This window comes from Erpetoichthys calabaricus, chromosome 6, assembly GCF_900747795.2.
Source record: "Erpetoichthys calabaricus chromosome 6, fErpCal1.3, whole genome shotgun sequence".
NCBI classification, from domain to species: domain Eukaryota; kingdom Metazoa; phylum Chordata; class Cladistia; order Polypteriformes; family Polypteridae; genus Erpetoichthys; species Erpetoichthys calabaricus.
In genome coordinates, this window is record NC_041399.2 from 196,137,469 (window position 1) to 196,154,338 (window position 16,870).

The following is a 16,870-nucleotide window of genomic DNA, read 5'->3' on the forward strand; positions in this document are numbered from 1 at the left end:
TAGATTAAATATGCTGAAATCTAACAAATCACCACAGCCAGAAAAAAAATATTCTTGAGTGCTAAAGGAAGTGAGTACATAAAGTAAAGCAAACCCTTGACACATATTATTAGAAAGTCATTGTGTTCTAGTGAAATTCCTAAGGAATGGAAAAGAGCAAACATTATTCCATTATATTATAAGGGTAATCAGACAGATCCAAGCAACTGTAGGCCAGTAAGCCTAACGTACAACACAGGTAAATTAATGCAAGGATATCTCTACTTTTTAATCCTCAAACGCCGCTGCTCGGGCCTTGTTTTGTTTTGGACGTGCTCTGTCTCTAGGTATGTCAGAAGACAGGAACTTGTGAAGTGGGGTCCAGCCTCACGTGGGAAGTCAAAATGGGGGGTGGGGGGATAAGGGGGGGGGGGGGAGAAAGAGAGCAAGTTATATCTAATCTATCCTTTTAATCCTTATAATTATAATTACCAATGTAACAATAGGCTGCAGTGCAATAACTCGTGGGAAAATTGGAAATTAAGGTTAAAGCTGTCTCACTTCCAGTTAAGACTACAAAATGACATCAAAAATTCAGAATCAATATCTCCATGATGGGACAGTTAACTTTGTGAGCTGGAATGTTAAAGGCCTGAATCACGAATTAAAGAGAAAAAAAGTATTCTCTCACCTAACAGGTCTAAAAGCTAAAAGAGTATTTTTACAGGAGACCCACTTACTAAGCAAAGATCAGTTCCGGCCACAAAAAGACTGGACTGGCCAAATGTTACATTCCAGCTTTACAAAGAAAATTAGAGGTGTGGGAATTCTCATACATAGAACAGTCTCATTTAGATAGATAGATAGATAGATAGATAGATAGATAGATAGATAGATAGATAGATAGATAGATAGATAGATAGATAGATAGATAGATAGATAGATAGATAGATAGATAGATAGATAGATAGATAGATAGATAGATAGATAGATAGATAGATAGATAGATAGATAGATAGATAGATAGATAGATAGATAGATAGATAGATAGATAGATAGATACTTTATTAATCCCAATGGGAAATTCACATGTAGTATCTGATCCTGAAGGGAGATATGTGATTGTCATGGGCAATTTATTTAACTGTAAAGTGATTTTGATAAATGTTTATGCCCCCAATGTCGATGATAGGGAATTCATGCAGAATGTATTTACATCCATTCCCAATGTGAACACTCATAAAATTATAATGGCTGGGGACTTTAATTGTGTTTTAAATCCACTCTTAGATAGATGTCATCACCCCTGTGACAGGAGACCTAACACTGCAAAGACAATTACACGGTTTGTAACTGACCACAACTTATCAGACCCCTGGAGGTTTCTAAACACAAACTCAAGAACATATTCCTTCTGCTCACCAGTGCATCATTGCTACTCAAGAACTGATTATTTCTTTATAGATAATAATTTCTTGCCTACGATTAAATCTTGCAAGTATGACGCTATTGTTATTTCCAACCATGCCCCTCTGATCTTGGAGCTAAAATCATTATGCCCCACATACTCATCTTGCAGATGGCATCTTAACCCACTTCTATTAGCAGACGAGAACTGTACAGAATTTATATCAAAACAAATCAGTTTCTTTCTAGAGACAAATACATCCTCAGAGGTCTCTGCAGGAATACTCTGGGAAACTCTAAAGGCCTTCTTAAGAGGACAGTTTATTTCATATCTTTCCCACAGAAATAAATTAGAAACCAAGAAGGTATCAGAGCTAACCAACGAAATTACTAGAATAGATCAAGAACATGCCAGGTGACCAAGTGAGGCTCTTCATAGGAAAAGGCAGGCTCTGCATTCATAGCTCAACCTCTTAACAACTAAAGAAACTGAACAACTCATTTTTAAATCAAGACATCATTACTATGATAGATAGATAGATAGATAGATAGATAGATAGATAGATAGATAGATAGATAGATAGATAGATAGATAGATAGATAGATAGATAGATAGATAGATAGATAGATAGATAGATACTTTATTAATCCCGATGGGAAATTCACAATGAACTATGAACATGGAGAGAAAGCTAATAAGCTCTTAGCTCAACAAATCCACAAGTAAGAAGTTCGCAATGCAATCCCAGCAATCACCAACACGAACGGAGATAAAATCATTCACCATAAAAATATAATGCACACATTTAGAGACTACTATAAATCCTTATATTCTACTGAGTTTAAAGAAGGCAACACATAATCTAATGCATTTCTGGATGCATTATAGATACCACAAATAGATATTCTTAGTGCAGAGGAATTGGATAAACCTATGGCGCTATCAGAATTACTAGATGCTATAAAGTCACTTCAGAGTGGGAAAGCAGCAGGCTCTGACGGCTACCCTGTCAGATTTTATAAGAAATTCTCCACTCAGCTAGCTCCCCTCTTATCAGCAACATTTACAGAAGTGAGACGCAATCAAATTCTACCTCAAACTTTTCGCCAAGCATTAATTACCATCTTTCCTAAACAAAATAAGAACTTATTACAATGTGCATCATGCAGACCAATTTCACTTCTGAATAATGATGTTAAGATACTCTCCAAAGTCCTAGCTAGAAGGATGGAGAAAGTGCTGGCTTCGGTAATATCAAAAGATCAAAATGGATTTATTAAAGGCCAACACTGAGCTTCCAATCTTCGACGCCTGAGGGCAATTCCACACCAGTGCAGGGGATGGCGGAGTGCACTAACCCTTTTTCTCTTTCCTCTGCAGACCAGTTACGGGAAATTCCGCACGGAACTGATGATATCGCTTCTTGTTCCTGCCCCTGTGACCTCATTTCCAGTTCCAACTCTGTCGACCTCACTTCCTTTGCCCAACCATAAAATCACCATCTTGTTTCTTACAAATCAGTTCTGTTTTGAACTCAGTGGCTACAGTTGCTCATACCTTTTTGCATTTTTGACTTCAACCTACATTATATGGTGCACCTACTCCAAACCTTTTTGTAACGTTTTGTCTGTTCTTTTGACACTATCTATACATAAAGTGATCTGGAAAGGAAAACAATTAATGAACATTACATTTGCAGGTGATACCACGATAGGTAGATTGGCAGATAATCTAGAATCCGCTGAATCATTACAAAGGGACTTGGACAGCAGAAAGGATTGGGCAGAATTGTGTCAAATGAAATATGATGTGAATAAATGTGAAGTGTTACACATAGCAAGTAGAAACTTTACATTTCAATACAGAATGGGAAGTTTTAAACTTGTAAGTACACCTTATGAGAAGGATGTAGGAGTCATAGTGGACTCAGCACTATCAACTGCCAGACAATGTTCAGAAGCCATATTAACACAAGGTAACTGTATAGTTACAGAATCCATCATTTTCTGTTTTCTGTTTATAATTCATTTACAAGGATCGGAAGAATTTTGTTTTACCATTATAGAGTTTTGATGGACATTAATGGGAATTAATCTCAATTCTATGCATTAAGATTCTATTAACAGAGAAAAAAATATAAATTCTTTAGGGGATTTGAAAATAAAATACCTTTGATAAACAATGTACATATGAGAATATCTTTCTGTTATTATAGTCAGCATAGAAGTGTCATAATAAAGTAAGTGCCCGGCATGTACCATGCAAAGAGGATAAATCAACGAATGTGCGTCAAGTCCCCTCATTTATCAGTTCCACGGAACTGAAATCCCACTAGAATCATTTAATAAGTCAATCATTTGCCTGTGGAATTCAAAGCAAGGCCTATATTTAAATGACAAGTGGCATTATATAAAATGTCACCTCTAAGCTCAAGGACAAAGAATTATTGTTATAGTATAGTACAGCAGTATACTAGATTAATGGAAGAATAATGGCAAACTTAAGCTTGGATTTGTAGCTAAAACTAACACAGTATTTATTTAAAGTTGACTGTACTGGCATCATTAAAAAAAACTGGTATCTTGCGTTAAAGTTTATATTTTAACACAAAACACAAAACTGGACAATATGATACAAAGTTTTGTAGTTCATATGTATTTTAAAAGCAGAATATGTGATTTGATAGTGTTAATAATATTACTGCTTTAAAAGGTATTAAAATGGTCATTTATTTCTTAAAACATCACAAATTGTGTGGAATGCACAAGGTATCAGCAGCTTTTAAGCGGAGATGGAGATCAGGAGACCTAAACTAAAATGATCAGGCAAACTAGCTCAGGATGTGAAATAAGAATCAAAGTCAGGAAATGGGAAAACAAAAATCAAAAAATGGATATCAGAAGCACATAACCAGAGCCAAATTATAATATGTTAATCTTAGGCAAAACGCAGAGCAAGAATTTTGTAACTAGAGATTAAAAAAAAACATAATTGCAAGCAAAGGTCTTGGAGTGAATCCAATTGTGGACAAATGGGAACTTAATGACACTGACCTTTATAGCTATGACTCAATAGATGCTATGTGTCACACAGTTTAACTTGACCCTGGCATAGAAATGTCATAGCAACCAATCGGAAAAATATTTTTAAAAAAAAATGATGTTGGGGGAGATACATCAATTAGTAATTGTAGAGATAGAAGTGCTACTTAGATTAAATAAGCTGAAATCAAACAAATCCCTAGGAGAAGATAATATTTACCCTCGAGCTTTTAAGGAGGTTAGCGACTACAGATATAAACCCTTGACACTTATTTTTAGGAAGTCACTGTGCACTGGGGAAATTCCAAAAAACTGGAAAATGGCAAATATTATCCTGTCATATAAAAAGGGTGATCATGCAGATCCAAGCAACCATAGGCTAGTAAGCTTAACGTGCATCACAGGTAAATTAATGAAATGTATTATTAAGGACTAGCTGTCCCCTGTAGGTCCGCATGCATAGTAGTGAAACAGGACAAACTTTAAAAATCAATACAAATTTTTTTAAAAATGTAATAATTTGTATTGAGAAGAATATATATTGATAGCGTTCCTATCTGAGGGACTCTTGATAGAGGTTGGGCATCAAATTAAAAGAAGTGGGAGTTCAGGGTGATGTCTTTAGATGGGTGCAAAATTGGCTGAGTCACAAAAAGTTTATGGTACAAGGAACCTCATCAGAATTGGCTGATGTTAAAAGTGGTGTTCCACAAGGGTCAGTGCTAGGGCTGGTACTATTTTTAATATATACAAATGATTTAATGATGATGACAATGATGATGATTTAACTTTAATGTCATGAATAGGAATACAAGCTAGTTAAGTCTGCACATGATACCAAGATAGGTGAATTGGCAGATAATCTGGAATCTGTTGAATCATTTCAGAAGGACTTTGACGACACACAGGCTTGGGCAGATTTGTGGCAGACGAAATTTAATGTCAGCAAATGTAAAGTAATACATGTAAGAAGTAAAAATGCTACGTTTGAATACACAATAGGAGGTCTGAAAATCGAAAGTACACCTTATGAGCGGACTCGACACTTTCAACTTTCAGAAGCCATTAAGAAGGCTAACAAAATGTTAGGTTATATAGTGCCTTAATGCATAGAATACAAGTCTGGTGAGGCCTCATCTGGAGTACTGTGTGCAGTTTTGGTCTTCAGACTAAAAAAAGAACATAGCAGTGCTGGAAAAAGTCCAGAGAAGAGTGACTAGGCTGATTCTGGGGCTACAGGGGATGAGTTATGAAGAAAGATTAAAAGAGCCTTTACAGTTTAAGAAAAAGAACATTAAGACAACAACTTCTAATCAACTCCTGCTTGTTGAAATCACTCCATGACCTGAAACTTCTTCATCTCACAGTCTCCCTCCAGTCCAAAATATCCTAACTGTGCTGGAATCTCTTTTAATGATGTTATGTTCTCCCTTCGCACACTTTTCAATGATCTGAAAATCCATTTTAATTGAGGAATATTCTTCCAGATGATCACTGGACAAGTTTTGCCATTAGTTGTTGTTGCAATGTTTTGGCCCAAGTGTCTCGAAAAAAAAACACTGCCCAGTTAGTACCAGGTAAGAACAAAAATAAAAGAGTAACCTTGAAGATGTTATTGTGAATTAAAGATGACAATGGTGCAACATTGGTATCTGCATGGACAATTACTTTCTACTCAAAAATAGGTCTCTTGGACCAGAATTCAACTGCACTCCATTAAGAACACGTGTTAATAACAAACCTGTAAAATTGTTACAGAAGGATTTATTGGATGCAACACAGTACCCCATTCTTTGGTGTAAGGTAAAGAAAAATAGACTTCCCTAGTTGACAAAAAAAGTTTTAAATAGTTTGCAGCATCACAGCTCCCTGTGAACAAATGTTGAAGTATGGCTATCAACATTTCCACTCCACATTACAAGTTGCCTGAAGAAGGGGCCTGAGTTGCCTCGAAAGCTTGCATATTGTAATTTTTTCAGTTAGCCAATAAAAGGTGTCATTTTTGCTTGACTTCTCATTGCATATGGCTAACACGGTACTACCACTCCAGAGAGATGTGCATTAAAGCCAACAAAGTAAGTATTCTAGTCTCCCAGGCCCAGAACCTCCATCATGTGCCTTATGCTTGGCATACAATGTGCGAATTTTAGAAACTGAGGGTCAAGCGACTTCTCACACTGCACAATAGGATTGCCTGTCTTATACAGTGCATCCGGAAAGTATTCACAGCACATCACTTTTTCCACATTTTGTTATGTTACAGCCTTATTCCAAAATGGATTAAATTCATTTTTTTCCTGAGAATTCTACACACAACACCTCATAATCACAATGTGAAAAAGTTTACTTGAGGTTTTTGCAAATTTATTAAAAATAAAAAAATTGAGAAAGCACATGTACATAAGTATTCACAGCCTTTGCCATGAAGCTCAAAATTGAGCTCAGGTGCATTCTGTTTCCCCTGATCATCCTTGAGATGTTTCTGCAGCTTAATTGGAGTCCACCTGTGGTAAATTCAGTTGATTGGACATGATTTGGAAAGGCACACACCTGTCTATATAAGGTCCCACAGTGACAGTTCATGTCAGAGCACAAACCAAGCATGAAGTCAAAGGAATTGTCTGTAGACCTCTGAGACAGGATTGTCTCGAGGCACATATCTGGGGAAGGTTACAGAAAAATTTCTGCTGCTTTGAAGGTTCCAATGAGCACAGTGGCCTCCATCATCCATAAGTGGAAGAAGTTCGAAACCACCAGGACTCTTCCTAGAGCTGGCCGGCCATCTAAACTGAGCGATCAGGGGAGAAGGGCCTTAGTCAGGGAGGTGACCAAGAACCCGATGGTCACTCTGTCAGAGCTCCAGAGGTCCTCTATAGAGAGAGGAGAACCTTCCAGAAGGACAACCATCTCTGCAGCAATCCACCAATCAGGCCTGTATGGTAGAGTGGCCAGACTGAAGCCACTCCTTAGTAAAAGGAACATGGCAGCCCACCTGGAGTTTGCCAAAAGGCACCTGAAGGACTCTCAGACCATGAGAAAGAAAATTCTCTGGTCTGATGAGACAAAGATTGAACTCTTTGGTGTGAATGCCAGGCGTCACGTTTGGAGGAAACCAGGCACCGCTCATCACCAGGCCAATACCATCCCTACAGTGAAGCATGGTGGTGGCAGCATCATGCTGTGGGGATGTTTTTCAGTGGCAGGAACTGGGAGACTAGTCAGGATAAAGGGAAAGATGACTGCAGCAATGTACAGAGACATCCTGGATGAAAACCTGCTCCAGAGCACTCTTGACCTCAGACTGGGGCGACGGTTCATCTTTCAGCAGGACAACGACCCTAAGCACACAGCCAAGATATCAAAGGAGTGGCTTCAGGACAACTCTGTGAATGTCCTTGAGTGGCCCAGCCAGAGCCCAGACTTGAATCCGATTGAACATCTCTGGAGAGATCTTAAAATGACTGTGCACCGACGCTTCCCATCCAACCTGATGGAGCTTGACAGGTGCTGCAAAGAGGAATGGGCAAAACTGGCCAAGGATAGGTGTGCCAAGCTTGTGGCATCATATTCAACAAGACTTGAGGCTGTAATTGCTGCCAAAGGTGCATCGACAAAGTATTGAGCAAAGGCTGTGAATACTTATGTACATGGGATTTCTCAGTTTTTTTATTTTTAATAAATTTGCAAAAACCTCAAGTAAACTTTTTTCACGTTGTCATTATGGGGTGTTGTGTGTAGAGGAAAAAAATTAATTTAATCCATTTTGGCTGTATAAGGTGGAAAAAGTGATGCGCTGTGAATACTTTCTGGATGCACTGTATGTGATCATATATATGGTCCGATTGACATGGCATAACCGGGTGCACAGATGTATGTGCCCTGACAGATAGTTTTACCCAGTGACATTTTGCAATAAAGCTTTACCCATTCAAAAAAAAAATAACAAAATTGCCACCAGCTTCTTAAAATATCAACAAAGAAAAGAGCAGTAGTACTGGCTCTTGCTTATTGTATTTTGAAACTACAAAGAACAGAATAAGACATAACTAGATATGCAGACAGTTTTAATGCGGATAATACAGTCTGTCTATTTTAAAGAGTGATTTAGAGATACGTAATCTAATTTACCAATGTGTGTGTTTATTTGAGGTTCTTCCAGTAAATGTCTCCTAAGATACTTTTGTCAATGGAATTTAGTTGAATGTGTGTTTTATATGATAGAAATCAAAAAGGTTAAAATGAGTATGAAAGCACCAACATCCAATATACAATGCACTTCGGTTGATGCACAATGAATTTTGGGAAATTTGATGACAACATCAAAATTTTGTTGACTGCTCACACTAAAATATAACCAACTGAAATTTCTGATGTAACAGAAATTCTTTTGCTCGTGCAATGACCCTAATGTAGGATGCAATTGGGCATTGCAACCCCTCTCATACTACATGTTGTGGTGTGAAATTCTGTATACAAGGATAAATATTTTATATGTCTTTAATTGTAACTTAGACAAAGCAATGTATAATTAGTGTTATATCATTGACAGGAACAGAGGTGGTTTGATATTTGGCTAAACCACCCCCCTCCCCCCTTTAAGGACTGAGTCTTTGTAATTTTATGATAGGGTCGGGAGAAGTGCCTAAAACCAGTTTGACAAGTGATAATCTGCAGGACTCTCTCAATTAGACTACCTAGCTGGCAAGCATCAGCTCAACAAATGGTTTTGGGGGCAGATGTGAAAGCAACTGTTTGCCCCCATTTGTCTGAAGTATAGCTGTTCGGGATTGGTTTGAATCAGAGGCCATTCTGTAGCATGACACCCTATTGGTGTAAGGATTTGGACAAAGAATGTATAAATTTGGTTTCTTTACCCCTCCCTATCTCTCTCTCACCATCCTGATGAAGGAGCATCTCACACACCATGAACTAAAAAGAAGAGCACACTGAGAAGCACAACTCGGCAGCCATATTGAGACAGAGAGCTTTGGAAGATAGAGGATTGGAAATAAATAGAAAGAAGACAGAACACATGAAGTTTACTGATGATCAGGATTCAGAAGTTAGTCTGCAAGAAAATCTATTAAACAAGTGGATAGGTTTAAATAACAAGGATCAGTGGCGGCTCATGATGGAGAATTAGATGCAGAGATAACCCACAGAGTGCAATGTGGATGGAACAACTAGAAGAAGGTATCAAGAGTATTGTTCAAGACAGTGGTAGGACAAGCAATGATGTTTGGAAATGACACATGAGCAGTAAAGGAGAGACACAGGAGAAGAAGTTAGATATGGCAAAAATGAGAATGTTGGATGTGTAGAGTTAAAAAACAGGACAGAATAAGAAATGAGAGATAAATATGTAAGAAAGTACAAGAAAGTAGGTTGAAGTAGTATGGACATGTGATGAGGAGAGACAATGAATATGTGAGCAAAGGAGTGATGGGAATGGAAGTCCAGGGGAACAGAAAATGAGGGAGGCCAAAGTGGAGTTGAACTAATAAGTAAAAGAAGATCTGAAGGAAAAGGGCTTGATTGGTGAGGTGGTGTAGGACCGAGCTGTTTGGGGAAGAATGATCAACCATGCATAGAAGTGAGAAAAGTTGAAGCAGAAGAAGAAGAAGAAAAATCCTTTCAAGTATATGTTATTTAAAGGCTATTGTATGAAGTGTCACAATATAAATGTGCTGTTTGTTTATATGCCAAAGTGAACCATTTTCTTGAAGGGAAAAGAATTCCTCGCTTAATATTTCTGCATATTCTTTACACTAGCTTTGCGTTATTTAAATAAACATTTTACTCTCGTTATCCCTCTTCCTTAGCCTTCCACCATGGGCTAGAGTAACAATGACAGGCAACAGAACCCACAGCACCCCTGGTGTCCCAAACAGCTCTAGTATTCTTCCCATAAACCAAAACATGTTTCAACTTAGCCCATTCGCAGAAAGTGCACCTCTGCCTGGTTTCAGCCCTACATGGGCAGCATAGTCCAACCTTTCAGAGCTAGAGATCATTTATTACCATCTTCTAGCTGTAAGGTTTTATGGTTTCTTCTCGGCCATTATTGCACACACGCCTTGGGAGCACCTTCAAGGATCAAGGATCTAACAAGGTAAGAACGGTTCCCACCCTGGGAGGGGTTTTGAAGTCGCTAATTCCTTTTCCTCTTTCATTCACTGACTGAAGGACAAATCATGAGCAGAACTCTGAAGTCACTTCTCACAGCAACCCACTAGCCCCTCCCCTTCTGCTCTGACAGGTATTTAAGAGACGGTAAGACAGGAAGTCGAAGGTCAGTCCATGTTTGCTAAACGTCCCATCAAAAAAGGTCATGACAATCTCACATAAACAACCAACAGAAGTATTAGCGGTACTGAAACCGTTAATATTTTAAAACAGTTTTGGTGGAGATATTGGGAAATTTAGACAACTAAATAGGCTTAATCAACAAAATGCTCCTTGTTTGATATATTCCTTATGTGGTGCATATTTTTTACCTTTCTTATCAATCATACCCACTTTAAGTATACATTCATGAGTATAACCTCACAGGTGGCGCAGTGGTAGTGCTGCTGCTTTGCAGTAAGGATACTGTGGAAGATTGTGGGTTCGGTTCCTCCCTGTGTGGATAGCGCTTTGAGTACTGAGAAAAGCGCTATATAAATGTAATGATTTATTATTAAGTAGAAATTTCCTTTAATAAACATTTCATAGGAGAATTATAAGTGAAAGCTTAAGAGTAGCTGGGCCTTAGCTTACTATTACTTGGATCTGCAATAGAATGTACCCTCCCCTTTAGGGGATTAGGACTATTGTTAAAGTTCAAAATGGTCCTTTTAGTCCTGGGAGCTATGGCCACACAGGGTGTGCTAAAAGTCTGGATACACAAGAACACGACTAGGTAGTCATATGGTTCCCATAAGTTACCACACTTCTAAACAATTAGCTTATAAGATGACTTATTCATCTTCTAAAACAAAGGCAACATCTAAATTCTGATGCTTATCTAACCCACAGGGATCATTTTCCAGATAAAAAGAATCAAAAAAATATATGAAATATATATTAAATAGCAGAACTGCAAGAGGTTGGGTTTATTGTTTCCACCTCAGCTTTTCAAAACTGTGACAATTGGAACCAGAATACAATTTCTATGACTCAAGTGTTTGGCATTCTAGAGCGTGAACCAACTATCAGTGGAGGTCTTGAGGTCTGGAATGGAAACTATGCCTTAGCTAAATGTTGTTTTTAAGGTTTTTGTTTAGAGTAAATGAAATACAGAGGTCTGTGCCTTTTCTGGCACCTACCAGTCCTATGATAGTTGTCTAATTTCTCTTCTTCTTCTCTATTAATTCTGTAGACGTGTGCCACCCAAACACAGTAGTTACCTGAACATTGACTTTAAAATGTCTGTCTACAGACAGATGTCATCAGCCAGTATATTAACTCATGAGTGACCTGACTTTACATATGCAAGTACAGCATCTGTATAGTAGTACTGAAGACAGAATAGGGGACACGTTCACAGTTTCTTACTGGTGGGTTCAGAAAATGTAGCCAAATGCTTCAAGAAAACTTGTATAACTAATTTCAAGCCATTTTCAGTATGGATTCCTAACTCACCTCTCAGAGTCCTCTCTGCCCAGGGTGTGCTGCTGCTGCTGTTGTTGCGGCTGCTGTGCTGTCTTCCCCAGTGGTGCGGCACCTCTGGATTCCCCGCCTTCGATATCCTGATCCAGCGAGGAGGAGGTGCTACCTTCACGGCTAACATTGCTGTTCCTGCCAGGGCTGTTATCGGTAGAGGCCCTCGGGGAGTCTGTATTCTGTTTCAGCGTTTGCAGCTTGGCCAATGGAATGATGTCACAGTTCTGCGGCCGGTGCCACACGGTACGTTGGGTGGTGGCATTGTAGTAATAGAATCGAGAGGTGTTTGGGTCAAAGAGTTCCCACCACTGGTTATCACTGGTGCGCTTGATCCGTACACCAGCTGGAGGGTCCCATACACATTCCCCAGTAAGGAGATTGGCATACATCCTCTCCCGGGTGCGAGGCTCTATAATTTCTACCCACTCCAGCCTGCAAAAAAGGAGAAGAAAGGAAAGTGTTAAACAGTGATTTTTCTTTTACCGAAGATTCCAATTAGCATAACTTTAACCATTTAACAAATGATACTAGAAAAAAAAAAACAACAGGGCCAATACAGCAATGTCTCAACAAGCTTCACTTTATACCAGCCACTGGGACAGCCTGTCAAAAAGGTTCATCTGATTATTAAATTATAATGAACACTGGTGCATTTCAAAGGCATTCTATAAGTTAAATCTTCAAACCATGTATCAGGGTGGTGCCAGTATTGGGTCTGGGTGGGTCCATGTCGCTCAAGTTTCATCACTGGCCATCTCTATAGCTTAGCATTTTAAACTGTTTTTCTTTCCTCAAATGAAAATTAGCCTATTCTACATACAGTACATGTATTTTAATACACATCTCCCTTGATTAAAATATCAGTCGATTATAAACTTACACAGCAAAATCACCAGTGTTAACTTTATCATAAGAAAAGTTCCTCTAATTCTTTGAAAAGCACACATATGGATGGCAGTTATACAGAGTACACCTGTTTAGCAAGGTTTAGAAAATAAGACAGACTTAAAATGTTGTCAATCACAGCCACTAAAAACACGTCAGGTTAAGAGGAGGCTATCAAATACTAACCAATACTCCCTTTGAGCTCCACCGAATTGACTTGTATAATTCACCGAAAAGAGTCATTCAAAAAGAACAAATCGCTCACGAATTACCCATCACTACTGATGGCCTAGGTCTTGTTGGAAGGAAACATGAATAATATTTTGACAAACAGCCATTTTTGATTTTATTAGAGAAAGGAAACAAACAGAAGAGCAAAATGTGCCAGAGTTAGATGTTGGCACTGAAAATTTTGGTCATGCCCCAATGGTATTCGGCCCAGAGGGCAAGAGAAAATGAGAACAATGGGAAGAAAAGACAGAGAAAAAAAATAGAAACAAAACAAGAGTCTGAACCAGGAGAACAAAAACTGTGAGACAAAGACAAAAATGATTTCAGATTTTAAAGTCAGTAACACTAATTAATGCAATTAAAATGCAACTAGTCGGATAAGGAAATGAACCTAGAATGACCCTTTAATCATGATGAGTAATGAGTAATAGGATCATGACCTCCGACGGCACGCCCCTTACTGGGCAAAACTGGGAAATTTAGTGCAGCTGAACAAAAAACAAAATGGCAGCGAAAAATGTTACAAATCAAAAATGAACTTTATAACAAAACATTGAATCAAAAAACAAACAATTTCATCTGAGTGTTGAAAACCTTTATAATGATACGCAACTCAATAATACGGCCAGATAATAACCTGTTAATAATTTACAAAAAGTCCCAGGACCCTAATAAATGGTGGGTGAAAACTTCTCTGCTAGCTGTGTTCACTTTATCGATGGATGTGCTACCAACACTATTACTGAGTGTGCTGAAAAATCTAATGCCACCCATCTGCCAAATGCTGAAGGATTGGCCAGGTCACAGGTTTGGTATTAATCGGTATTAACGTTTCCAACTTCTGTTACAATTGGTAAAGCCCGCAGCTTTGCGGCTCTTTAAAATAACTGAGTAACAATACATGACTGGAATACAGGATACCAAAAAATGTGATTTTGACATTTTTGTAATAATCTAGTGAAGGATAGATTCACTTGGGTGTTTGGAGTCTGGAAACGCACGTATTGGATACACAAACTGCAAGGAATGCAAAAGGGCAATTGGACTGTTATAATTTTAACCAGTATAGCATCATATAACGAATATTATTTGGCTGTTTGTGCCTTGTGATGAGGTTGTATGTCTTGCGTATCAGCAAAAGGTTGGCAGTCAATTTATCTTCACCATTTGTAAGCAGATTTAACTCTTTGAGGGCTGAATATTTTTTCCAAAGATCTCAGTTTCCTGAAATTGTTTCATACATACAGTAAATCAACATAAAATGTCTCTTGCTGTGCATGCTGTAGTTGATATTGGTGTCTGTTTACGGTTTCTGACAGCAGCAGTTGCGTGGGTCCAGTGGTAGCAGTCGCAGTGCGACACAATCTGGTTTGTACCTCGTGTCATCGTAAGTGGTGGTCCTCCCAGGCGAACATTGCTGTAGCGCATCAGCTACACAAACGTGTTCAGCACCACAATCGGCTGATGCTGGAACATCACTTTTGTTTTCGATCTACAACTCCAGATCACTTGCATCAAAATCGTAGTCTGAGAAGTCTGATTCAACAATAGTGTGCAAAACATCATTCACGAAGAATTTTGCTTTGCTCATTCGCTTTGGTTTCTCGCCAGATCTCTTCGCTACTCATGTACGCGCAGGGAATCAAGGTCAGATCACTGAAGCTAACTTTCCTTCTAGGAAAGAGAGTCAAACTAAAATAGAACAGTGAGTTTAGCCGCAGTTTACAGCTGATTCCTGTCCTCTATATCCACTGAATTTCGACAAAAGTCGACATCCGCCCGAAAGAGTTAAATTAGTGCTAAGAAAACCGGTCAAAATAGATGTGCAAAAAAACTATGTAATGTTATTTTTTAATGAAATTTTAACAGTTGTGGAAGATGACCCGGACACAGACAGGCGGACACGTTCAACTCACCCAACACACGTTTCTTTACAGAGTCCATTATTTACAATAAAGTGCACACTAACCCCAAAAGTCCCCAAAGTCCAGGCCAACTCAAATGCCTTCTCTCTCTTCAGGCCGCCTCTTTGCTTCCTCCCAGACCTTGTCCTTCTTCCACCCGACTCAAGCCCCTGAATGGAGGGAGGCGGCCCCTTTTATAATCACCCAGATGTGCTCCAAGTGCCTCCCGACGAGCTTCTGCCGGCACTTCCCAGTGTGGCAGAAGTACCAGCTCTGCACCCGGAAGCATTCCAGGTGTCCCCCATCCTCTTCCGCCACACCCGGAAGTGCTGAGGTCAAAGCTTTATACCTGTGGTCCCCATAGCCGCCAGGGCAGTCGCCCCCATGTGGTCTGGGGGAGGCATAAGCCCTCCTCCGGGGTGTCCCGGCTGGGTCACCTCCCCCAGCCACCTGCAACACAGTTAAAAAATAAACATTAGGCCCATTTGTGACAAATTTAGACCCACTCTGGCGCTGCTACTGCTATGTACCATCCATTTATCAATGCATGCATCTGTGAACTGTATAGTAATCCATGGGAAAAGGTTGGCAAGTTAACAAGTGGCCAGTAAACAATGCATTGCTGGAATTTCATTTGGAAATTTTGGCAAGGAGTATTCAAGAAGTAACATAGGATGCAGTTCATTGCACAAATATTGTCACAACCTGGAACTAACTGCTGAGCTTTAGAGCTGAGGTTGTAGACTCTGTAGAGCATGGCTTCCAAACCTGGGGTGCCCGCACCCCCACGGGTGTGTGATGGCATTTCAGAGGGTGCAACAAAGAGGAAGGCTGCATCATGATTTGCCAAAGTTGAGTGAGGTGCATTGTCTGACTTTATCATGGTCCAACCGGTGTCTTGCAATGTGCCGTGTAGTTAGCGCTCCTGTTCTATGATAAGAAAAGAATCAAGCACTGAGTGCACAATTGTCTCCTGTGAATGAGCAGCCGAAATATGTGTTCTAGCAGGTTCCTTGCTGTGGCCGGAGTATTCATAAAGGCGAATATCTGTTTTTAAAAGAATGGAATTTGGACCTTGCAATAATCATATTGATTTCTATGCAAACCCTGATCATGAAAGTCACTGGTTTCAAGGATTGATTGACATTTTTTGCCAGGCAGGACAAGGAGAACTGAATTAGATGCAGCTCCTGCTGCTTTCACCCAGCCCATCTTTCCTGCTGGTGGTCCCGGTTGTATACCAGCTATTTCAACTGTGTGTTGTATTTGGTTTTGAACTGTAGAGTGGGTGTTATTGGGGGACAAAGCTCTGTGTTTCACTGCCTAGCAGTGCACTGGCACCCATTACGTAATGGGGGTTTCCAATTCCCCAAACCCCGCTATAGTTGATCGTGTGTCATTTCCTCATGGTGCTTTAATGCTTCATGGGATACCCGAACCAATAGAGTTAAAAGCTGATTTTTTTAGTTCAATTTGTTCACCTGCAGTACTGTATGTGGTTCAATTTGTGGTTCAGAAATTAGAAATTTGGCTTGTTCATCTTCAAATATGATATTACTTTTATAGGAGGAGCAAACATAAACCAAACATTTTCTAGTAGTGATTAATTAACCTAACGAGTTAACAGCCTCTAATGTTGAAATGTATGATCTGATATATAGTGGACAATAGAAATAAACGGAATTATCATTCCATAGTCTCCCATAATGCACATACCTACACAAGGCTAATTATGTGAGTATATGCCAATCATTTTTATAATTTAATTGCACATCCAC

At 39.2% G+C, this 16,870-nt stretch overlaps 1 protein-coding gene across 5 annotated transcripts in view; it reads right to left on the bottom strand.

The window, feature by feature from the left end:
* arhgap39 (Rho GTPase activating protein 39) overlaps positions 1-16,870 on the bottom strand; it is a 448,090-nt gene that overhangs the window by 188,480 nt on the left and 242,740 nt on the right. For all 5 annotated transcript variants that reach the window (XM_051929199.1, XM_051929198.1, XM_051929195.1 and 2 more), the window contains exon 2: positions 12,052-12,504. In XM_051929199.1, the coding sequence (XP_051785159.1) occupies positions 12,052-12,504 (453 nt within the window). The remainder of the gene's footprint in view (positions 1-12,051; positions 12,505-16,870) is intronic.